We start from the raw sequence: 23,352 nt of genomic DNA on the forward strand, positions 1-23,352 counted from the left end.
GAAGAAGGAGATGGAGCATTGTTATGGTGGACAAAGACTTTCTGGTGAAGCTTTCGTGGGTGTTTTTCTGCTAAAGTTTTGGCTAACTTTATCAAAACATTCTTATAGTAAGTAGATATTATTGATCTTTGGCCTTCCAGAAAGTCAACAAGCAAAATGCCTGAGCATCCCCCAAAAACTGTTGTCATGGCCTTTTCCCTTGCCCTGTCTGCTTTTGCTTTGACTGGAACATTTCTCTCAGTAGCCATTGCTTTGATTGTGTTTTGTTTTCAGGATTGTACTGATAAAGCCTTGTTTCATCTCAAGTTACAATTTTTTTGAAGAAATGCTTCAGGATCTTGATCCTACATGTTTAAAATTTTCATTGAAAGCTCTGTGCTTGTCTGCAGTTGACCTGGTCATAATACTTTTGGTACCCAGTAAGTGGGAAGTTTGCTAAACCTTAACTCTCCAGTCAGAATTGTGTAATCTGAAACAACTGTGATGTCTATGGTGTTGGCTATTGTTTTTGCCATTAATTGTCAGTCCTATTCAATTAGTGCATAAACAAGACTAACTTTTTTCTTTGCAAATTGATGTGGATGGTCTGCTCTGAAGGCTTCATCTTTACACCATCTGGTCCCTTCCTAAAATGAGTTATCCATTTGTAAACTGCTGATTTCTTTGGGACATTGTCTTCATAAACTTAAAAAAAAATCAGTGATGTCACCATTCTTCCACCAAAACTTCACCATAAATTTGATATTTAGTCTAGCTTCAATTTTAGTAGAATTCATGCTGCTCTGTTAGGGGCTCTTTTTCAAACCGATGTCTTATTCTTCTTAGTGCCTCAAACTAAATCCTCTTCAGACATGCTATAACAAGTTAGTATGAGTTTATTTTGATTCAAAAAATTTTTGAAATGCATGTATAATTTTTTCATAATATGCATTTTCCATTAACATATTGAAGACTCCTCGTGTGTGTGTGTGTGTGTGTGTGTGTGTATAAATATATGTATTTGAGTTCTACATTGTTCTCACTTCTAACTCAATGTAGGGATCATTGACATGTGTCTGCTATCATTAGAATCCAGAGAAATAACCTGGGAGAAGACAGCTGGCTAAGAGCAGGGAACTGACTGGCTCTCTGTATTAATGATCTAATAAATAAAAAATGTTCACAAACTTAGCAGCTTAAAACAACATCAGTTTATTATCTCACAGTTCTGTAGATCAGAAGCGGGTGAGTTGCACTAAGTTTCAGCACAGGGTCTTACAAGGTTGACATCAAAGTGCTGGCAGAGCTGTATTCTCATCAGGAAGCTCAGTGTGAAGAGTCTGCCTCCGAGCTCATTCAGGATGTTGGCAGAATCCAGTTCCTCTGGTTGTAGGACTGAGGTCCCTGCTTTCTGTGGACTGTTGGCCTGGAGTTGCTCTCAGCCCCTAAATGTCACCCTCAGATCCTTTTCATGTAGCTTCCTCCACCTTCAAAGCTGTCATTTCTTGTGCTTGGAGTTGCTCTGACTTTCCCGTCTACTACCAGTTGGAGAAAATTCTGTACTTTTCAAGGGCTCATGGGATTTGGTTAGGATCACCCAGGTAATCTCCTTTTCAATTAACTCAAAGTCAGCTGATCATTAACCTTAATTATTAATATAGCTGCAAAGTCCCTTTGTCATGTCACAGAACAGGATAACATCAGGGGACCAAGATCATGACAGCCATCTTGGATTTGCCTACTATGTTCTCACAGTTAAGTGGCCCAAGAATTCTAATTAAGAGCTGGCCTATATCTGTGAGCTTTGTCCTTGTGCAACAGTTCTGTCATTCAGAGATAGAATGTTCAATGTCTCCTACATCTTGGCCTGAAGGTAGCACCATTCTCATTCCCTTTCCCCTTGGCTCTAAAGCCTCATTCTGGGCCTGAAACTTCTAAGCAGCCACTCATGCTTAACAGAATACCTCCTGTGAGTATACTCCATGGAAACATAGTTCCGTGCCCAGGAAAAGTGACACTTTGTGTGATGGCTGACTGACAAATACGTAACATGGCCATGTGCTCTGGTTCCCTTAGCCGGCTGAGTTTCTGCATTGAAGGTCACACCTGTGTTTCATGTTTTATTTCAGACTCGCAGGCCAATGACATTAAAGTCACTGCTGAGAGCACTGATGAGCATGCCTCCCCACTACCGCTACCTTTCCATCAGCCACCTCATTGGATGGACTGCCTTCCTGTCCAACATGCTCTTCTTCACAGATTTCATGGGCCAGGTAATGAACGTATCTGTGCACATCATTTCCTCCATTAACACCTGTTGAAGTTCTTCTGGGCTATCCTCTAAGATTGGCACAGTCAGAATGTAGGAAAGAGTACCATCAAGAAGCACACTACTATATCCTGGACAACCAGAGGACACGGTGGAGCCTGCCAGTACTTAATCAAGTATAGCAAGCAGGGCAAATTGATGTCAGCTGTAGCAATCATGGCAGGCTTCAAAAATGAGGTACAGGGCTCAGGCTGGGCATAGTAGACCATGGCAGATCATCTCAGTGCTCTGGGAGGCCAAGGTGGAAGAATCATTTGAGGCCAGGAGTTCAAGGATGCAGTGAGCTATGATTGTGTCACTGTACTCCATCCTGAGTGACAGAGCAAGACCCTGTCTCTTAAAAAATAAAATACAATAAAGTGATTATAGTATGGTCTGTACCCTGAAGGGTGAATAGGAGTTAGAGGAATATTAGAGAGGGTGGAAACATTCCAAGCAGGAACAGGAATGGCACATGTGGAGATGAGTCAGAAGCTGATTGGTGTACCAGAAGATGAGTGGTGGGATTGCCTGAGTCAGTGGGGGCCAGCTGTGAGCTGGAAAAAGGGATGTTAAGGACCTGGGAGAGTGATGTTTAGACTTGATGCAGCAGGCATTCGATTTCTGGCAGGTCCTTGAATGGAGATGTGGTAGGATTAAAGGGGCGACTTGGTCATGACAGCATAAGCTCTGTACTCTAAAAAGGGTCCCTCAGGCAGGGACATTTGCTCCCCAGGTGTAGAGAAGCAGAGTGCATGAGAAGGGGTCATTGTATTTGTACCTGAACAGCCTTCCAACCTCTCTTTCAGATTGTGTACCATGGGGATCCCTATAGCGCACACAACTCCACGGAGTTTCTTATCTACCAAAGAGGAGTCGAGGTTGGATGTTGGGGACTGTGCATCAACTCTATATTTTCCTCACTTTATTCTTGTAAGTCTCTCTCTTTCCTAAGGATGTCTTCTAAAGGACTCTGGTCTAGCACAACTTGGATTTGATATTTCTATGTTTATTTCCCACTATTTAAAATATCAGATTCTTAATAAATCTATGGATACCAGGAAAAACTATTACTTTAGAAAGGACCATATGAAGCATCCTTTTCTCATCATGAATTCTAGGTGTCATTTTCCTCACCAATTACTTTGTATTTGGGATCAGTGAGTTCCTGATCAAGTTTCTCTGGAAGATAAAACGAATCTTTACAAAATGAAGTGTTGGATGGACAAGTCCCAGCAGGTTTATGTTCTACTGGAGCAAGGTCGTTGGTGGCGTTTCATAGACAGACTTATCAGATTTGTAGACAATGCAGAAGAGAAGGGATATTAACATTACAGGTGACAAAATCAGCATGTAAAGTGACCTTAGCTCAGATGTGCAGCATGGTAGGTTATAGGAGCACCATGCCGGGATTGGGGACAGTTGGCTTTTCTTCCCAGGTGTCAGCTTTTCTGAGCCTCTTAACCTCTACTTAACTAGGTTGCAGCTGTGAAGGCACTGAAAAAGGAATTTCCGCTGTTGTCTTTAAGTAAGTCCAAGCAGCTGTGCTGCAAGTGCAGGGCATCGCACAGGCTGCATTGTACTTGCTCCTGTGTGTGGATATCTCCAAGCTCTGTATACATTGAATTAAGTGAAAAGTCTGGCCTGAAAAATGTATGCAGTTCTCCTAATTATAAAGAGCTCTTCTGCAAGATTGTAAGAATAACTGACTTAGGGCTCTGGGCTTTGGACAGGTCTAAGGGACAGCATGGGTATGGCCTGGGTGAAGGAAGTGGAAAGAGTTGGGGAGAATACCTGTTACCATTCTCAGATGGATTCACTCTGTCACTGTCAGCCTGCTTCTTGTGGGGGTAGGGGAAGGGTGGATGTTTATGTGAGGGACCCTTCCCCTTCCCTTCACCTGCCATAGCACAGAAGAACACCTGCCTCAAGATAGCTTAAAAATTGAGCACAATTGGGAAAAGGGGACCTCATATAAATGTGGAAAAAGTTCATGAGCCCAATAATCATATAACCACAACATTCATTATTTTAAAATTTATGATGCTCATATAATGGTGCTTAAATTTCACATTTATTTAGCAAACTCTTTTCTTCCTCTTGGAGTGTATGAACTAAGAAAAATTCCAGGAGGATTTCAAGCACTTAAAATAGAATAAAAGCATGTTAGACTAAAAGGGTTTAGTAAATTATCCATCTTAAGTCCTTTGTGATTTCATGGGCTGAGAGGCCTATTTACTAGTACCCTCATTCTTTTGTTTTGTTTTGTTTTGTTTTTCTTCTTTTTTTAAGACAAGGTCTTGTTCTGCCACCCAGGCTGGAGTGCAGTGGCGTGATCATGGCTCACTGCAGCCTCAACCTTCTGGGCTCCAGCAAGCTTCAGCCTCCTGAGTACCCGGGACCACAAGCACATGCCACTGTGCCAGGCTTATTAATATTTAAATTTTTTTCATAGGATGGGGTCTCCCTACATTTCTCAGGCTGGTCTTGATCTTCTGGGCTCAAGTGATCCTCTTGCCTCAGCCTCCCAAAGTGCTGAGATTACAGGCCTGAGTCACTACATCCAGCCCTACCCTCATCTTTGTAAGAAAAAAAATGTGTCCATCTAAACTTCTTTTTTTTTTTCCTCAAGAAACCCTTACTAGGTACCATTCCATTAGTCTTGTCTGCATAAATTTTATGGCATTTGAAACTTTAAAGCATGTTATTTTTAGGTCCCTTCTAGTTAAAAGGCTTTCCAGTTACAAAATAAATTATTAGTTGAATAGTTTTCCAAAGTTTTATTAATGTATAAATCTATGGGATCCCTACCATTGTGAATTCAATCAACATTTTATTTATAAAATACCAGCCAGCTCTGCTCAAGGATTTTAGGGGCTCTCCATGCCTATAGGATAAAGTCAAGTTTCTGAGCTTTTCACAGTTTGGCCTAGTTCATACGTTGCCATTTTTCACTCCCGTATCAATTAATTACCCTCAATGACCCGCTATGCAGACTTTCTCATCTCTGTGTATTTGCTGCTGTTTTTAGTTTCTCTACCTGAACTGCTCTTTCTACTTCCCCAACTATACAACTTCTAATAACATTTTTAGACCCAATATTTCATTCAGGAAGTAATATTTAAGCGAGGTTCATTCCCTCAACCCACCGGGGCAGAATCAATCATTTCCTTTACTTCCGGAGCTCGCTATATTACCCTCTATTTTGAAGTCATCACATAACATCAGGAGCAGATTCAGAGTTTCTATCCACATGGAGGTTGGCAGGACAATCTGGCTGCTGTGGTGGAGAACACTGATAGGAGCTTGTTTCCAAGTTCCTTTTGTATACAGTGGGTACACGTATACCAATTAGAATAACAGCACTGAGTACTAAGATATGGCCAATTGTTCATACCATAATATCATACACTACTAGTCATAGCTGGTGCTGAAATCTATCACATTTCCTTCCAGTCCTGAAGAGAAGCATTGTGTGAGGATATGACTACCGCTGCATATCAGACCCATCAGCGGGCAATGCAAGGTTGGCCCTGAAGTTCACTGAATTCTTTTTGTGAATAGAGTATTCTTTGCCAGGCTTTCAATGTGTACTGAAATTACTTATGTTTCCAAATACCTCTTTACTTTCTCCTCTTCTGACATACGCACTTGGATAAGAGCATTTCCCTGATGGGTATTGATAGTATCTTTTAGGTCTTGAGGCACCTTAGATTATATTTTCTGCATAAACATAATTATTAAGTAAACAGAAACTGACATAACCTTATTCTCAGTTTTTAAAAAATTCTCAACCTTAACAACAGTCCTCCAGGCATGGTATAAGTTTAATAGAGGAAGCAATGTTGCCCACTTTTCATTTCCAGAGCTTTGTCTTCCATCAGAAAATGTGAGACAGTGTTTAGTTTCATAATTGATTAGAATGCACTACAAATAAGGTTGCTTGTCTACAAAGTGTAAGTCCAATAATTGTATTAATAGATATGGAAAATTTCATTATTGAATAGCCACATTTCAAGTATCTGTTATTTATCCCCCTGCTTCATGTGTTCCAGGAGAATGTGGCAGGGGAAAGATGAGGAATGTGTGGATTAAAAACAACTGATTAAGAAAGGAAGATAAAAAAATTTTAAGTATTTTTTCTTGCCATTGTGAAAAGTCTTGTAAAAAGTTTAAAGCAGAATTTTTTATTTTTAAAAGTTAGCCCTACCACTATACTACCATGAGCAAGCCAAGCTGACCTGCCGGAAGAGGAACCCAGTTAAGGGACAACCATCTCCAGCTCAGCCTGTCTTTTTTGCAATAGCACTAGCCACATTAATTGGATGTTCTCTGCATGCTAGGCATTGGGCTGGGTGATTTCATAGATGCTTCATCTCACTTGATCCTGGCAACACCCCAAAAGAGAGTTTTATTATTCCCAGTTTTCAGAGGATGAAGCTGGGGTGTTGAGAAGTCAAGGAACTTGTTTACCAAGAGTTAGGGAACCAGCGATGAGGATATGGTGGGTGCTGTGGGAGCTCCTTACCAGCCTAGGAAGAATTGGCAAGTTGGGGAAAGTGTCTTCAGATAATTGCACATGCTTTACCTCCTTCTCGGGTGGACTCCATTCAGATGGGACTAAGAAATCATGAATGACTTAGATCATCCTGTAAATTCTGGTTGTTTCTTTTCCCCAACCTGACTTTGGGTTCTGGGGCCAAGAAAGGCCTGTGTTGTTGTTTTGGTCCTATGGGGCCACAGCCCACCTGAGTCAGAATAACCCACACTTTTCTTGCAGCCCCACGGCCCCATAGTTAAGGTCAGCTTTTCCACTACCTCTCTTGCTTCTTTTTGCTATCCAGCTGTCTGCTAAACAGTGCCAGACCCTTCTTTGTAGAAAAAGAAATCAGACTAGCAAGGCAATTTCAAGCTGTCCTTTATGCAGAGGTCTTAAAAATGGTTCCGAAAGCCAGGTGTTTTCAACCCACAGATAAGGGGATTCTTTTGTTGCTGGCTCAGTATCAAAGGAAGTCTAAAAAAGTGAATGTTGAGAAGAAAGGATTGTCTAAAATTATTAAATGTTGTGAGGCACCGCCAGCTGTAATTTCTCCCTCTCTTCTTCCCACAGACTTTCAGAAATTTTTGTTGTCCTACATTGGATTAAAGGGGCTTTACTTCACGGGATATTTGCTGTTTGGCCTGGGGACAGGATTTATTGGGCTCTTCCCAAATGTCTACTCCACCCTGGTCCTGTGCAGCCTATTTGGTGTAATGTCCAGCACCCTGTACACCGTGCCCTTTAACCTCATTACTGAGTACCATCGAGAGGAAGAAAAGGAGGTGTGTTGTCATTGAACCTCTGCCTTGGGTAACATCCAGACTCATCTGAAGGCTGGGAAGGATGTGGTAGCAATGTGTAGAGCAGAGCTGGAAAAGAGGGTTGTTGAAACAGCAGCAGTAAAATGCCCAACCAACGGCAACCATGATCTGTTACAGGCATGCCCACCAGCCAAGCCCAGCCCAGGCCAGCTCTCCTGTCCTCCTTACTCTCAACCCCTGCACACTTAGGGAGATGTAGGACAAGGAGTGTTACTCCCATTTTTCTGATTAGAAAAAGAAGGTTCCGTGAGGCTGAGAAACCAGCCCACAATTACACAGAGACAAACAAGGGGGACTCAGGTCTTCTATAATCGCCTGATAGGTCTCTGGAGCACCTGCAACATTTCTGGATACCCACAATAAGGGTTCCCTACTCCTAATCTGCAGAGGTGCATGGTGGAATTTCTTGGCGTTATTTGTCGAGGGTAGGAAAGTCCTAGGCAATGGAGTCCAGACTAGATCCGATGTACAAGAAGGAAAGCTGGAATCACAGGTGGCAATCCTCACTTTGCTGCCCTGAATGGGACATGTGCCGTTTAAACCTTGGAACTCAACAGTGAACAAGAGTCTAAGCAGTGCTTATAAAAGAGTTGGTACTTCCACTCTAAAATTACCACCTCTTCTTATCAACACTTGCAACTTTCTTCCCATGAAAATAGGCATACCGTTCCTTAACTGGAGCAATGATGTAAAAGCTACAGAGATAAGTTTAATCCAGCTCAGCGTGAAACTGCAAAAACACCAAACACATATCCATGGAACTATAATTCTGGCCATCTTTTTCATCATTTGATCTGGCAGCAGGGCAGAGCCGTACTAGGAGTAAAAAACCTTTCAAACGAGAGTCGTGGCTGTCCTAATCTCCTGGCAAACATTGTCACCAAGGTTTCAATGCATGACAGGGGTGCTGCTGTTAATGGGATAGTCATCATAAAAATCCATCCCCCCAAAGAGAGTGTTACATGGTACTGAAAAAAAAAAAAAAAAAAAAACAAAAAAAAAAAACCTACACTTCAGACTCAGAGAGACCTGGATTCAAATCCTGCCCCTTCCACTTGGAAGCTGTGTAACACTGGGGATGTTATTTATATGTTTATTAGGTAACACTTAGAATGAGTTCATTTTAGGTGAGATAATATATTCACAATGATATACAAAAGTGGACACTGTGTGCTCCCTTTACATTTACTATCTCCCTCCAACTCCAGTGTGTTACCACTCTTAGTTTTTTGTTAATCTCTCCAGCATTTTAAAATAAAAACCAAGAAAAATTAAATCTATTTTCTTATTTTTATTTTAGTCAAAGGATAATATGCACTTTTCAGCAAAATGCTTTTTTTTTGGCCTAATAGTGTAGGAAATCATCATTTAAACTCGCAGATCCTCAGTTTCCTCAAGAGACAAATGGAAAGAGTGTTATACAGCTTATAGAAAAGTTAACAAGATAATGGATGTGCTTAGCATAGTGCCACCTAGCGCCTGACAAAGACTCAAAATAGGATAGCTAGCATTATAATTGTTACCATGGAGGTAATGATAATAACATGTGCATCTAGGGAGGTGGTGAGGTTGAAATAAAGTAACATGTAAAAAAATGTGTACAGGCCCAGCACATAATAGGCAGCCAACAAATGGCAAAGTTATCAACCAGTTCAGACCAAATATCAATATTAACCAAATAGTATTATGTTAATCAAGTAGCAACCATGTTTTGAAAGATTGAAATGCTTTTAAAAGTTGCTTCTCTTAAGTACGTCAGCAATTCAACATCCTTCTCAAAATGTTTGAATTTTTAACACTAAGAAAGAAAAAGAATGGAATATTTATTGAGTATCCACTACATTGTATTGTTTTTGTACTTGTGTGAGCTAAGAATTCCTTTTTAATGTTTAAATGATTGAAAACAATTTCAAAAGAAGCATAATACTTTGTGACAAGTGAAAATTACATGAAATCAAATGCTGGTGCCTATCGATATTCAGTTCAGTTCCACATTGTCAATTCATGTAAATTACATGAAATCAAATGCTAATGTCCATCAATGTATATTGGAATCACAACCCAGCTCCACATTGCCCCTGCTTTTGCACTACAATGGCAGAGTTGAGTAGTTATGACCAGGGCCATATAATCCACAAAGCCAGTGGTATTTACTATTTGGCTGGTCACAGAAAAATTTGCCAACCTGTGCCCTAAATGATAGTTCCTTGTGGGTCAAATGGTGTTCCTGTGATTTTTTTGCAGAGGCAGCAAGTCCCAGGAGGAAACCCAGACAACAGCGTGAGAGGGAAGGGCGTGGACTGCGCCACCCTCACCTGCATGGTGCAGCTGGCTCAGATCCTGGTCGGAGGTGGCCTGGGCTTTCTGGTCAACGCAGCTGGGAGTGTCATCATCGTGGTGATCACAGCGTCTGCGGTGGCACTGATAGGCTGTTGCTTTGTGGCTCTCTTTGTTAGATACGTGGATTAGGTCAATAAAGAGACAATGACCCTAACCTCAGACAGTAAAGCACATGGCAGGAAGTTGCAGCTCTGATTCTTAGGGTCTGTCCATTGGACACCCAGTATTGTGATTTCAGCCACGGTATCTGCCCACCTCTCACTTTCAACCAGTCCTCTGCACAACAGTCCCCATATTTCAGGCAACCTTTGCCTGGACTATGCCTCCACACATTGGTGGCAGGGGATAAGTGTGGGTGGGAGCACCTACACACACCTTCCTTATTGCATCTCGGTGCAGGGGTGGGAGAGGCAGGAGCTGCTTTCCACAGGGCATTACAGGCCTTGCTGACGCCTGAGAAGCAGACTAATTCCACACACAATGCTTGGATGTGTTCTATGAAGTGATTTGATTTGATTTTTTGCCAGGGGTTCATATATATTGGGGAGTCATATATATATATATATACACACACATATATATATATGTATACACATATATATACACACATATATATACATATATATACGTATATATATACACATATATATATACACATATATACATATATATACACATATATATATACACACATATATATATACACATATATATATATATACTTTTTTTTTTTTTTTTGAGACGGAGTTTCACTTTTCTTGCCCAGGCTGGAGTGTAATGTCATGATTCTCAGCTCACTGCAACCTCCGCCTCCTGGATTCAAGTGATTCTCCTGCCTCAGCCTCCTGAGTAGCTGAGATTGCAGGTATGCAGCACCACACTCGGCTACTTTTGTATTTTTAGTAGAGATGGGGTTTCTCCATGTTGGTCAGGCTGGTCTCGAACTCTTGACCTCAGGTGATCCGCCTGACTTGGCCCCCCAAAGTGTTGGCATTACAGGCGTGAGCCACCATGCCCAGCCGGGGGGTCATATATTTCATCAAATTCACAACTATTCAAAATATTACTAGTAATTTTTTCTCTGATATTAATTTATTCATATTTAATTTGCTTATAATTCCTATTACTTTATGATACCCCTGACAAGTCTACTTGAACATCTCATGCTGGAGGATTCACCACTTTAAAATAGTTCATTTCATAGACACAGTAAAAATATTTCTCTCTAGTCTGCATCCTTGTTTTGTCCTCTGGATTTGATATGAAAGTCTTTGGAAAAAACAGCCCCCTGTTTCTCCTTTGATCTTCTCTTCTCCAAGCTAAGTAGTTTTTCTTTAACCATACCTCTTCAACTGCTTTCCCCATGGTGAGGTTTTCAGCCACTTTAAGAGACAGCATGGTTTAATAAAAATCATGTTTTGGAATAAGCTGGTTTTGAATCCTGGCTTTGCCACTCAGCAGCAAACTATGTGATCTCCCCAAGACACACTTGCTCACGTATACATTTGTGATGAGAATTGCTATCTAAGAGAGTTGTGATGATTAATAATACATAACATTGGTTCAGGCATGGTGGCTCATACCTGTAATCCCAGCACTTTAGGCCAGGAGTTCAAGAAAAGCCTGGAAAACATAGGGAGACCCTCTCTCTACAAAAAATATTTTAAAAATTAGCTGGGCATAGTGGTGCATGCCTGTAGTCTCAACTGTTGGAGAAGCTGAGGTGGGAGAATTGCTTGAGCCTGGGTGACCGAGGCTGCAGTGAGCTATGATTGTGTCACTGCACTCCATCCTGGGAGACAAAGCGAGTTCTGGTCTCAAAGCAAACAAACAAACAAATAACAAAACACAAACCATGATATTTATGGAGTCCTTACCACTATTCTAGATGTTTTAACGTTAACACAGCAATTGTGGTGGGTGCTGTTACCAATCTTCATTTTTTAGATGAAGAAATGGAGGCCGAAAGATATAACTTGTCTGAAACCACACAATTCTTAAGTGACGGAGCTGCGCTTTGAGCCCAGCCACTTTGGTTCTGCTGCTTTCTGTATGGACAGCACTTAGCCTGGTGTCTGGCATTTGATTGGAGCTAGCGATTGTCACTACTGTTAAAGACTCACTGTCCTGTCCCCACTAGATCTGCCCCAGTCTTAAGTATTTGCCTACCCAACCCTGAATGTGCCTGACCAGTGCAGAATAGCCCACGCTTTTAGAAGTTAGAAGAACTGGGTGGTTCCTCTTCCTACTTGATTTAGGGTCTGGTAGAGTAGTTATTGTCTCAGCTCAACTTGTAACTGACCAAAATCTTTGGTGCTGGAAGGGAATGTGGAGAAGGGAAATGAGCTGCTTTTTCGAACTGGGATATTTGGGATTTGGGGTGTTACTTCTGTGTGTCCAGTGCCTAGGAGAATGAGTGGATTCTGTAGCATGGCCAGGCCCCTGCAGTGTCAGCTCATTTGTAGCCTCCCGAGAAGAGCAGGCCTGCTCTGATTGTTTTTTTGCTGGGCTTTGGGTCCTCCTTCAGACAGCTGCTCACATCTGCAGGGTCCAGGGCAAGAGCATGAATGGAGGCACGTGGTCCACAGCCCATCCCTCTTCTCTGCTTCCCCCTCTCTTCTCTCTGCTCCACATCTGTAGCCTCCCACCTGCCTCCACCCTCTACCGCTTCTACAAATGGCCACCCTTAACCACCTAAGGGTGGACAGACTCAGCAGCATGGGCTTTGCTCTGGAGGATGGACTCAAGAAAGGACCCATGGATTCCTTATAAATAAACTCAGGGCAATTTGGACAAGGAGTCCAAGGTCTCAGCTATGGAAGCATAATCTAGCAGGTGGGAAGATGGGGGAGGCACTGGCTCCAGGAGGCCTTGTGAACTCCTTGCTATGTGGAAAGGGGCAGGGGCAGAACAGGGTCCTCTAATGATGACACCCAGACCAGGGGCCCTGGCTGCCCAGGTCTAAGGGCAGTACCTACCGAAGTCAGCCAGCCTAGGAGCACAGAGCCATTTGTTGTCATTCTGTGCTGTAGCCTCCTTCTCCTTCCTAATCTCTCCAAGGTCTCAAAAGGCAGTGGCATCCCTGATATCTCACACGCACTCTCTTCCTCCTGCTACTGTTTGGGCTTCCTCTTTGTTGCTTCAATTCTATGACTGCCTCCTCTGCCTTTAAAGAACCCACTCTCTGTTGCTACTTGGTTCTTGCACCTGTGACTGAGGCAGTGCTAGGGGTGTGGAGCAGGGCATCTGAAATTCCCCCGTGAATCTGGCCACTTCTGGTGTGTATGTCAGGGGAAACAATGGAGGGCAGGGGCTTTTGCTAAAGTGACCACTTCTTCCCACTCCATGTTCAATCTCGTCACCTGCAGGACATGTGGCTTCCATATCCAGACTCCTGCAGTGTGTCCCATTCTCCCAAATCTCTGGTGTTTTCCAGACCCAGCAAGGCTGTCTTCTCAGGCTTCAGCATGCTGTTTTACTTATCACCCTCCAAGCCTTGCTTGCTTCCTCTCCACATGGGTGCTTCTCATTTTCTGCTTCCCAGTCAGGTCCTCCTATATTCTATTAGTACATTCACTCCCAAATAAAATAGTCTTATTCTTTTTACAGAATATATGCAAAGCTACCCCTTCTCTACTCCACCCTCTCAGCCCCCTTCATCATCCATCCTGGAGAAATAAGTTAATGACTCACTTAGAGAAGCCATTAGGGAAAACACCTGCTCCCAACCCCATTGTGTGGGATGAGGATGAGTAAATGCTCAGAGGACCTCATGGCACATAGCTCTTATCATTAGAAAAGAAACAGCAACAAGCCATCTCTCTTGCTTCCCCTACTGTACTTGATCTCTGCAAGGTTTAGAAATGGAATCTTCTCCAGGGTTCAGTGTTTATTTCCTGCCCATTTCTCCAAGAGCTGTTTTGATGTGTGAAGATTTGGGAATGAATAGGCGGGCCAGCTGGAAAGGTGGCCCATAGCTGAGGGTCATCTTATTAAATCCCCAAGAAGTCAAGTGTAGTCATCCCTTACTAACCACAGGGTACATGTGTGTGCCTGCATGCATACACACACACAAATATGCAAATGCTTATTGAATTAAACTCCCTTGATGTTTGAATGAATAAATATAATCAAAAATCAAAAGTCTTCCACCACATTTAGGTATCTAAGTTCTCTGCATAGCAATGACATATTCTTTCTGGCAAAATAAATTTCCTTTCCCCAGACAAATAAAGTTAGTACAAGGGCACATACTCTCAACAGAAATCTTGGGAAATCGTACAGGAGTACAAGAATCCCTACTACTTTGCTTCCTGCTCCCCCCACCAAGCATCTGACATTCCAGCATCAAAGCTTTTAGTCACCACATTTTATGAGCTTTGAATATCCTCTCTTCCTCCCAACCCACCTTTGCCATTCTGCCTAAATTGTGCCCATATATCTAGGCCTATCTCAAATATTATTTTGTCCAGGAAGTCTGATCTCCTAGCAGGATCAACCTTTCCTTCCTTTGTTTTTCTTTCAGCCTTATTTTGACATTCAACTGTCTTATCTTGCTTGTGCTCATGGCCGTCTGTCCTTTTACATGTGGAAGTCAGAAATTTCTCTGGTTCATGTACATGACCTCAGTACCCCGCACAGGGGTTGGCACACAACAGGCGCTCAGAAAGTAATTGTTGATTACAGTTGATCTGAGCATTTCCTTGGTGACCCTTTGTCCTTGTGGTAGACCAAAGTCACGATCTTTGATCCCTCCTGCCATGTTCTTAGAAGCCCTGAGCTTGGGATTTGGACAAAGTGACCCTTTTTACAGAGGTTTTTTTATTTTTTTATTTTTTATTTTTAAGACCATTCCTCCAGCTCCTTCTCTTCTGTTTTTCTAGCATCCATAGTCACAGATGTACATACTTCAACACCCTTTCCTAAAAATTGTGAGCTACCCACACATTATTTTACTGTTAAAATTGAAATGGCAAGGTGCTTTGATAAGACTTTCTCAGTAGGAGTCTATTATCAGTGTTACATATGAATCTGCTACCATGCTCCTGTAAGCTCTTTCCTGTGTTCATTTTTTCATGAATTTTGTATTTGGGGAACTTTCGTGGAGCTTCATTTCAGTCTTTGTTAGCCCAATTGCTATTCAATATCAATATCAATAAATGTTCTTCCCAAAGGGTGAAGAAAAAAATGGACTACTTCAAAACAAACACACCATTCTGTTTTCTAAAAGAGCTGACTTCTCAAGATTGCTCAGGATAGAGACTGGCAACTTTTGCTTTTGTGGGAAGGCATGAGTGTCTAGTCACTGCACTGTGTTTTACAACCACAGAAGGCAGGGCAAGGAAGGTGGAAGTTGTAGATCTCACATTTTGAACCCTGAATCTCTGATACTACAGAAAACTTTCAACAACATTACTAAACAATTCTCTGCAAGAGGCTCTTTCAACAGACATGTTTTATGAATGGCTGTTTATTATATTAAATTAACCACCCCAGTGGGTGCCTGCATCATTGATTTCCTGACCCCAAACTAGGTTGCCAAAGAGAGCAGTAGTACCTCTATCAAAGCTGGCAGTTGGATGGGTAGATGGATGTTTGATTCCAGTTCTCAGAAGAGCTTCAAGAAAGGACATTGTGAGGGTTTTAACACCTTAAACTGCTGTGATAAGAACAGAGTCGACATGAGAACTGTGTGTCTTCAGAGACAGCTCCATAAACTGTCTGGAGGCTGGGGAAGAATTTGTCATGCATGCTCACTGTGTAAAGCACTCTTCATAATAAATGGAAATTGGTGATGGTACTGTCCGATGGGAATTTCTATTTCCTACCTTCTCTTGTCAATAATATAAGCAATAAAGAAGACTACACCTGAAATTCTGGTTTTTCTCCAGTACTTTGCTCCCTTTAGGACAGAGTACATGGACCTTCTATTTTCTTTCCTACCCCACGCCTCCTTTTGAAAGATCTGACCAAGCTTCTAGGAATTTGGTTTTCATGATTCCGCGCTCTGCCATCCCGCCGCCGCCATTCCCCTTGCACGTTTCGGCGGCATTTCTTGCTCTTCTATCTAAGCCTACCCCCACAAAAGAAACGACACCAAAAAACAAACAAAAAATACTGAACCATTCCTCTACTCGCAGGTCCAGAGCCTCAGTCAAAGGGACAGCTTGATTCTCAAAGCATGGGAAGGGAGGAACTGCAGAAGTGCCCCCACTCCGCCCAGTAGAGCTATTGAGGATGCTCCTGGGCCCAGCTCACCGGCAGCACACAGACCAGAGTGCCTACAGGCACCCAAGGTGCTCTCAGAGGAAATGGAGCGCCTGGGCTTGCAGCGCCCAATGCACCAGCGCGCCACTTCCAACTCTGCTACCGAGTGAGCATATGAGCCCCCTTTTACCTTTCGGGGCAGCAGCCTGAAGAAGTTTCCCTATCCAGCCCTTCTAATCACACTGTGTCCGCTCCCTCCGGCAGTGATGCCACTCCCCAGAGAATCGCTCTCCCAAGCTCGTGACAGGTGTTATGCCCCTGTTAACGTTTGTGCTCCCCGGCTTTGCAGCTAGGTCCGGCTCAGCATGTTCCTGCTAGCGCAATCCGGAATGACAATCGGTACAATGACTCCATGGGAGGTGATTTTCCTTTGCCGTTTGTCCTGGGGGCGGACCAGAAGGGTCAGTTCTTTTTCTTAACTCCAAAAACGTTTCTTGCCTCCCAACTCAAGATTCCTGGGGCAGCCCGGCAGCAAGCAGGACCTTGGCGCTGCTGCAGTCTCGTTAGCCAAGTAGTAAATGAGAGTTTGTGGCAGCGGCTGCCCTCTCCGCAAAAGTCGCTGGAATAAACCGGCGCAATTGTGTGCGCATCATTTGGCTAAGCCCCGCTCCCTGTGCCAATTTCTCTACATTTTTGCTGCTTCTCTCTGCTTCTGGGCGCCCCCACACTGCCCAGCGTGGGCAGAGTAAGGAGAGGCGGTGGGGTGAGGAACCGAGGTTGAAGGTCCGGCCCGTGGGACTCGTCTCTGCCCCTTTGCCAGCTTCCTCTCTCCACTTGATTTGATGTCAAAGAATCCCCTCTCCAGAGAAGGTTCTCCGGCCTATACACAGGCTGCTCCTCCGTGCTCTGCCCATCCTCGTCCCACCTACTTCTTAAATGCGCCCCCCGCAACACACACGCAGGCTTCCTTAATCTGTTCACCTCCTTCACCGCCCGGGTGAGGCCACCTTGCCCCGACGGCGCGCCCTGGACCTCAGTAGGCAGAGCTGCTGGGCAGCAGGTCGTAGCGGCCCCCGCTGTAGACCACGACGCCAGGAGGGTAGTAGAGCAGGTCTGGCTCCGCGGCCGCTTGGAGCGGCGCCAGGGAATGCAGCCCCTGATCCTCGGGCTCCGGCTTGGTAGTGGCAGTGAAGGGGCGCAGGCTGGTGAGTGAAGGAGACGCGATGCGCCACAGCAGGCTCTTGAGCGCTTTGCGGAACTCGTGGCGCACGAGGCAGTAGAGGATGGGGTTGAGGCAGCTGTTGGAGTGCGCCAGGCACACGCTCACAGGGAACGCGTATACCTGGCACAGGAAATACTCCTGGCTGAAGGGCACCGCGTTGAACTTGATGAGGATGCTCCAGGCGGTGAGCGCCTGGTTGGGCAGCCAACACAGGAAGAAGGACAGGACAACGAAGGTCACTGACTTGGTGACTTTCGACCGTCTCCGGGCACTGGCTCGGGCCGGGCCTCCGCCAGCTACTGCGGTCCCTCTTTCAGTCCCCGCCAAGCGGCGGTCGGAGATGAAGCGCACCAGCAGCAAGTAGCACAAGCTAATGATAGCCAGAGGCAGCACGAAGCCCAGCAACACCTTTTGCGAATGGTAGAGACCCAGCCAGAACTGCCTATCGCGGCCCAGCAACTTGTCCGGGAAGCGCACCAGGCACAGCTCTTCGCCCATCACCTTGACCGTGGTGGAGAAAATGGCACTGGGCAGAGAGGCCAGCGCGGACGAAGCCCAGATCCACACGCACAGCGCCTTGGCCGAGACGCAGCAGCTGTTACCCAGGCTCCGGCCGCAGCAGTCGCCTCGGCCGTGTCCTCGAGTCCGGTGGCTCTTCAGAGCAGAGGCCACAGAGTGGTAGCGCGCCATACTCATGGCAGTGAGAAAGAAGACGCTGGCGTACATGTTCATGGACGTCACCATGGACACGATCTTACACATGGCCTTGCCAAAGGGCCATTTGAAGTCAAATGCGTTCTCCACCGCCCAGAAAGGCAGGGTGAGCACAAATTGAAAGTCCGTCAGCGCCAGGTTGGTGACGAAGAGGTTGATAGAGGACTTGCGCCAGCCCTGCTTGCTTTTCATCAGGTAGAGCACCAGCAGGTTGCCCGCCAACCCCAGGGCGCACACCACCCAGTACACCACACTGATGAGGATCCGCACCCGGGCCTCGGTGTCTGCGCTCTCTACCCCGCCGCTGCCCGGAGGATGTCCTGGCGCCGCGCCGTCCGGCAACTCCAGCCCCAGCTCCCACCACAAGTCCGCAAGCTGTAGCGACGCGTTACCACTCGTGTTGGCGGCCTCCAGAAGGTCTGGGACCAGACTGACGAGTTCTGCTAGCCTGTCCCCGCCTGCTGCCTTATTCATGGTGGCTATCCGGGCTGCATCGGCCATCTGCATGCGCAGGTATCTCTAGGTCATGTTTTGGGGGACAAGACCTAAGAGAACACGGTTCGCCCAGTTTTGTTCCCAGGCTAGCTAGCCTGAGGGGCGTGCGCCGAAGCTTTCAAAGTAGCTGCTGAAGATAGAGCTCAGGAACTGGGTACTAAGCGCGTCCTGGCGCACAGCGAACCAACCGCCTTGGACTCAGGAGTTGAGATCCGCGGCTGCTTTGGAGCAGAGTTGAGGAGCGCAGTCCCAAAGGCAAGTACTGGGCGTCCAAGGATTCTCAGACCAAGCTCGGAGTCCCTAGGTTCTTACATACAACGCAGACTTCCCCTCTCCGTGTCCCACGGTCACTGGGACACAGGCGCATAACTCACCCAGCCGCTCAGCAGCGCGATTTGGGACGCTCGCTCTCTTTCCAATGCCTTTGGCTGTTTCCTCTGGGACTGCTTAGAAGAGGTTTCCGTCCTTGGAAAGAAAGAGATCCTAAGGTTCTGTCCACCTCGCTCTGCTGCCTTGGAGGTCAGTGGGTGTCTGCGTCTCTCCGCGGTTGTCAACTCCGGGTGGGTTGCCAGTGGCGCCCACCAGTTACGGTGGCATTTGCACCGCTGCGGCGGTGGGCCTCAAGGAGCATGCGTAATCCCGGGGCGCCGGGAGAGGCGCTTTCCGAGGTGCTGAACCCAGCCGCGCCCGCACCGCGAGTTAGAGCTGGGCGGCCGGCAAAGCCCACACGCCAGCTTCCGTTTTCCTCCCCAAAATTTCAGCAGGAAACGGTCTTAACCCTTTATTTTACACCTGCAGGAGAAAGTGGGCTTTGACGTGCGTTTCCTCTTTCTTTCTTATTCCCAAACATTATGATTAGGTTTTTTTCTTCTTTCCTCACTCCCACTTTATCACTGAAATTATTCCATTTGGTGAGGAATGATTCTAAAAATATGCGATATCCTGCTTATTTTCCTTCCTAAAAGTAATGACAGTGGCCTTTTTTCATGCTTAAGTCAGATGATGTGTACTTATTGGATACATAAAAGGCAGCTCCGCCTCCTCTCTTTAATTAGCTGATCACTTATGTGGTGTCTGTGATTGTCAGGATGTTCAAAGGGGCTTCACATGGCAGAAGTCTGGGTTCAGGGGTTGCCCCTACTTTAATGTATTCTGAGACGTGACACAAAAACAGAGCAAATAAGTGGTGGGCCTACATCACAGTAATTAAATGCCCTAGGCCCAAAGCGCTTCAACAAATTGTTTGATCACATACAGCCCATGGTCTCTTTACCTAGATGCAGATAGAACAGAGGATACCACTGGGCTGATCGTGAACCCTCAGCCCCCTTATTTCCACTACAGTTCGTATCAGAACTCTTTTTCAGGTGTTTTTCAGACCAATGGAGGTACATTCTCAGGACTTTTCCAAGGGAATGAATGAAAAGCATTTGTATTACTTATCAAGCAGGAGTCTATGTAAATGCCAGGTCAATTGCTCTGGTGTAAATTACACTTTTAAGGATTTACTTTAAAAATTTGAAATGTTTTTCTCTGGGTCTGAGACTAAAGTGAAACAAAAGCATCTTAAGCATAATTGTCCTCACTCTTGGAGCACTACAGAACTCCCATTTTTAGCGATAAAGAGAATCCAATCTTCAAGCTGAGGAGACAAGAAACACTTAGAAAAAAGCAAAGAGAAAGAAACAAAAAGAAAGGAGAAAGAAAGAAAAAAGGAAAGAAAGTGAAAAAAGGAAAAAAGAAACAAGAAAAAAAGGAAACAGGAACAATCTTGATTCCAAAGGACATTTAACCCCGAAGAGCACTCACCCTGTAAGGATGCTGTCCTGCTCTGTCTGACCACTAGAGGGAGTCTGGGCTTTAGTAAAAACCTTGCCAAACACCAACCATTTCCTTTGATCAGTTCTTTTCTGGAGCAGATCAGCCCTGCCCTGAGGATTCCTCCCAAAGCACAGGTTGTTTCTGTGGACGACTCTTTTTTTTTTTTTTTTTTTTTTTTTTTGAGACGGAGTTTCGCTCTTGTTACCCAGGCTGGAGTGCAATGGCGCGATCTCCGCTCACCGCAGCCTCCGCCTCCTGGGTTCAGGCAATTCTCCTGCCTCAGCCTCCTGAGTAGCTGGGATTACAGGCACGTGCCACCATGCCCAGCTGACTTTTTTGCATTTTTTTAGTACAGACGGGGTTTCACCATGTTGACCAGGATGGTCTCGATCTCTTGACCTTGTGATCCACCCGCCTCAGCCTCCCAAAGTGCTGGGATTACAAGCGTGAGCCACCGCACCCGGCTGGACGACTCTTATCTTGGTTTTAGTAACTTTACTTTCACACTCAGATTTGACTTTATTTTTAACCATTTATTTCCTCATCAAATCTCTCCCTCTCTTCATCTGTCTCTATTTCTCTTTCTTTTCGAATATGTCAAGGGGCTATTGAAACACAGGAAAAACTAAGGCATACCCTGAAAGCTCTCTGCTGTTAAATTTTTGGTACGTTCACACCAATGACTTTCATTCCACACACACAGCCGCCTCTCAGTGCTTCTAAGCACATTCACGAATAGATAGATCTACTTGATCTTCTCCAAATCACATGTACATATCTATACTTTATGAAAAAATTATATGTGCCTGACTCAATTCATCTCATATTCATTGGCCACTTACTCTTGCCAGGCACTGAGATAGGCTGAAAGGCATAAGTGCTCTATTTTGATCCTCTCTGGAATTCTTTTTTTTTTTTTTTGACAGAGTCTTGCTCTGTTGTCAGGCTGCAGTGCAGTTGGCAGTGGCCTGATCTCGGCTCACTGCAACCTCTGCCTCCTAGGTTCATGTGATTCTCCTGCCTCAGCTTCCCAAGTAGCTAGGACTACAGGTGTGTGCCACCACACCCAGCTAATTTATTTATTTTTTTTTTTTGTATTTTTAGTAGAGACGGGTTTCACCATGTTGGCCAGGATGGTCTCGATCTCTTGACCTCGTGATCTGCCTGTCTTGGCCTCCCAAAGTTGGGATTACAGGTGTGAACCACCACACTTGGACTGGAATTCTTAATCTAAGTGAGTGTGCAATCAACTAGTGACTAAGACTATATTTTTTATTTAGTTTTGTTCATGACAAAGTTATCTAAAATGTAATAATTCATGCCAGATGAGTGGACAATAATTTTAGCTCTTTTATTATTTTCCTTTTATTTTTAAGGGATGTGTAGGTAATAAATAGTTATAGTTTGACAGGATATTCCAGTTTTAGGTTTTTTGAGAAGGGGTACTCTATGTTGGTATTTAAAGAAACCATAAAGGAGGAAGGGTTCAGAGCTTGTTATGTTACATACATGATCTGTTTCTCTGTCTCCCTTCTCACCAAAACTGAAACCAGGCTGGGATGGGGGCCTGGAGGAAAATCAGCAGCAAGAAACTCTCTTTCATTCACAGTGGCAGGGTATGGGGTCTTGAAATCTTTTTCTGCACTTCTTTTGTGTTCCTGAAGCCATGTGGGCCATGTGAAGCCATGAGGAGAGAATAAAATCACACACTAGCATATAACCACTGGGAGCCCAGGATCACAGAAGGGAAGAAGTCACCTGCTTTGCTGCAGCATTTTGCAGAGGAGGCTTGAAGAAATGAAGGAGTTTATCAAGGATCTCACCACTAGGAAGTAGCCACACCAGATCTAAAACATGGTCTCTTGACTCTCATGTGGTGTCTCTTCATCTATGCTTCATTTTCCAATTTGGATCTAACTCTTCCATATTTTGGTTTTTCGACAAAGGGGTGGGTGGTAGGCTGAATAATGTGTCCCTCCCCCACTAAAATATGTCCATTTCCTATTTCCCAAGCTCTTGGATGCTACTTTAAACAGCCAAAGGAACTTTGCAGCCACTAGAAGCTAAAATAAGCAAAAAGATGAATTCTAAAGCCTCAAGAAGGAATCAGCTCTTCTGACATCTTGGCTTTACTCTAGTGAAACTGATTTTGAACCTCTGATCTCCAGAACTGTGAGAGAATAAATGTACCTTCTTTTAAGCTATGACATTTGTGGCCATGTGTTGTAACAGCAATAGAAACTAGCAAGCCTGGCTTGCAAGGTGGGCATGCAAGCCTGGCTTGAACATTACCTAATGGGAAATGGAGCAATTCTGATTGGAACATCTTGATTAATCTTAAAACCAACTTTGTGCTGGACACTGTGTCATGTACTAAAGACTTAATGGTAAACACTATCTACCAGAACTCATATTCTAATAGATGAGAAAGATACTTTAAAATTTTGAATTCTAGTTTGGGCATACTGGCTCACGCCTGTAATTCCAGCACTTTGGGGTACTGACGTGGAGTTCAGGAGTTTAAGACCAGCCTAGCCAACATAGCAAAACCCCATCTCTACTAAAAATACAAAAATTAGCTATGTATGGTGGCGCATGGATGTAGTCCAAGCTACTCTGGAGGCTGAGGCAGAAGAATTGCTTGAGCCCAGGAGGTGGGGGGGTTGCCATGAGCTGAGATCACATCACTGCACTCTAGCCTGGGCAATATAGCAAGACTTTATTTAAAAAAAAAAGAAGAGGCTGAGCATGGTGGCTCACACCTACAATCCCAGTACTTTGGGAAGCTGAAGTGGGTAGATCACAAGGTCAAGAGATCGAAACCATTTTGGCCAGCATAGTAAAATCCCATCTCTGTTAAAAATGCAAAAATTAGCTGGGTGTGGTGGCGCGTGCCTGTAGTCCA

At 44.6% G+C, this 23,352-nt stretch overlaps 2 protein-coding genes across 2 annotated transcripts in view; one reads left to right on the forward strand and one right to left on the reverse strand.

Moving 5' to 3' along the window:
* The window catches only part of SLC45A2 (solute carrier family 45 member 2), a 42,688-nt gene extending 32,539 nt beyond the window's left edge, over window positions 1-10,149 (forward strand). The window contains exons 5-8 of the mRNA XM_017548307.2: window positions 2,109-2,252; window positions 3,097-3,220; window positions 7,398-7,609; window positions 9,893-10,149. Of these exons, the coding sequence (XP_017403796.1) occupies window positions 2,109-2,252; window positions 3,097-3,220; window positions 7,398-7,609; window positions 9,893-10,117 (705 nt within the window). The 3' untranslated portion in view covers window positions 10,118-10,149. The remainder of the gene's footprint in view (window positions 1-2,108; window positions 2,253-3,096; window positions 3,221-7,397; window positions 7,610-9,892) is intronic.
* A 4,730-nt stretch (window positions 10,150-14,879) lies between these two features.
* Window positions 14,880-19,243, reverse strand: RXFP3 (relaxin family peptide receptor 3). Its single transcript, XM_017548302.2, has one exon. It carries the CDS (start codon window positions 18,636-18,638, stop codon window positions 17,229-17,231), a length of 1,410 nt encoding a protein of 469 aa, XP_017403791.1. The 5' UTR covers window positions 18,639-19,243; the 3' UTR covers window positions 14,880-17,228.
* Between the last annotated feature and the right edge of the window lie 4,109 nt (window positions 19,244-23,352).

The sequence above is a fragment of the Cebus imitator genome, unplaced genomic scaffold (genome assembly GCF_001604975.1).
Source record: "Cebus imitator isolate Cc_AM_T3 unplaced genomic scaffold, Cebus_imitator-1.0 Scaffold205, whole genome shotgun sequence".
Taxonomy (NCBI): domain Eukaryota; kingdom Metazoa; phylum Chordata; class Mammalia; order Primates; family Cebidae; genus Cebus; species Cebus imitator.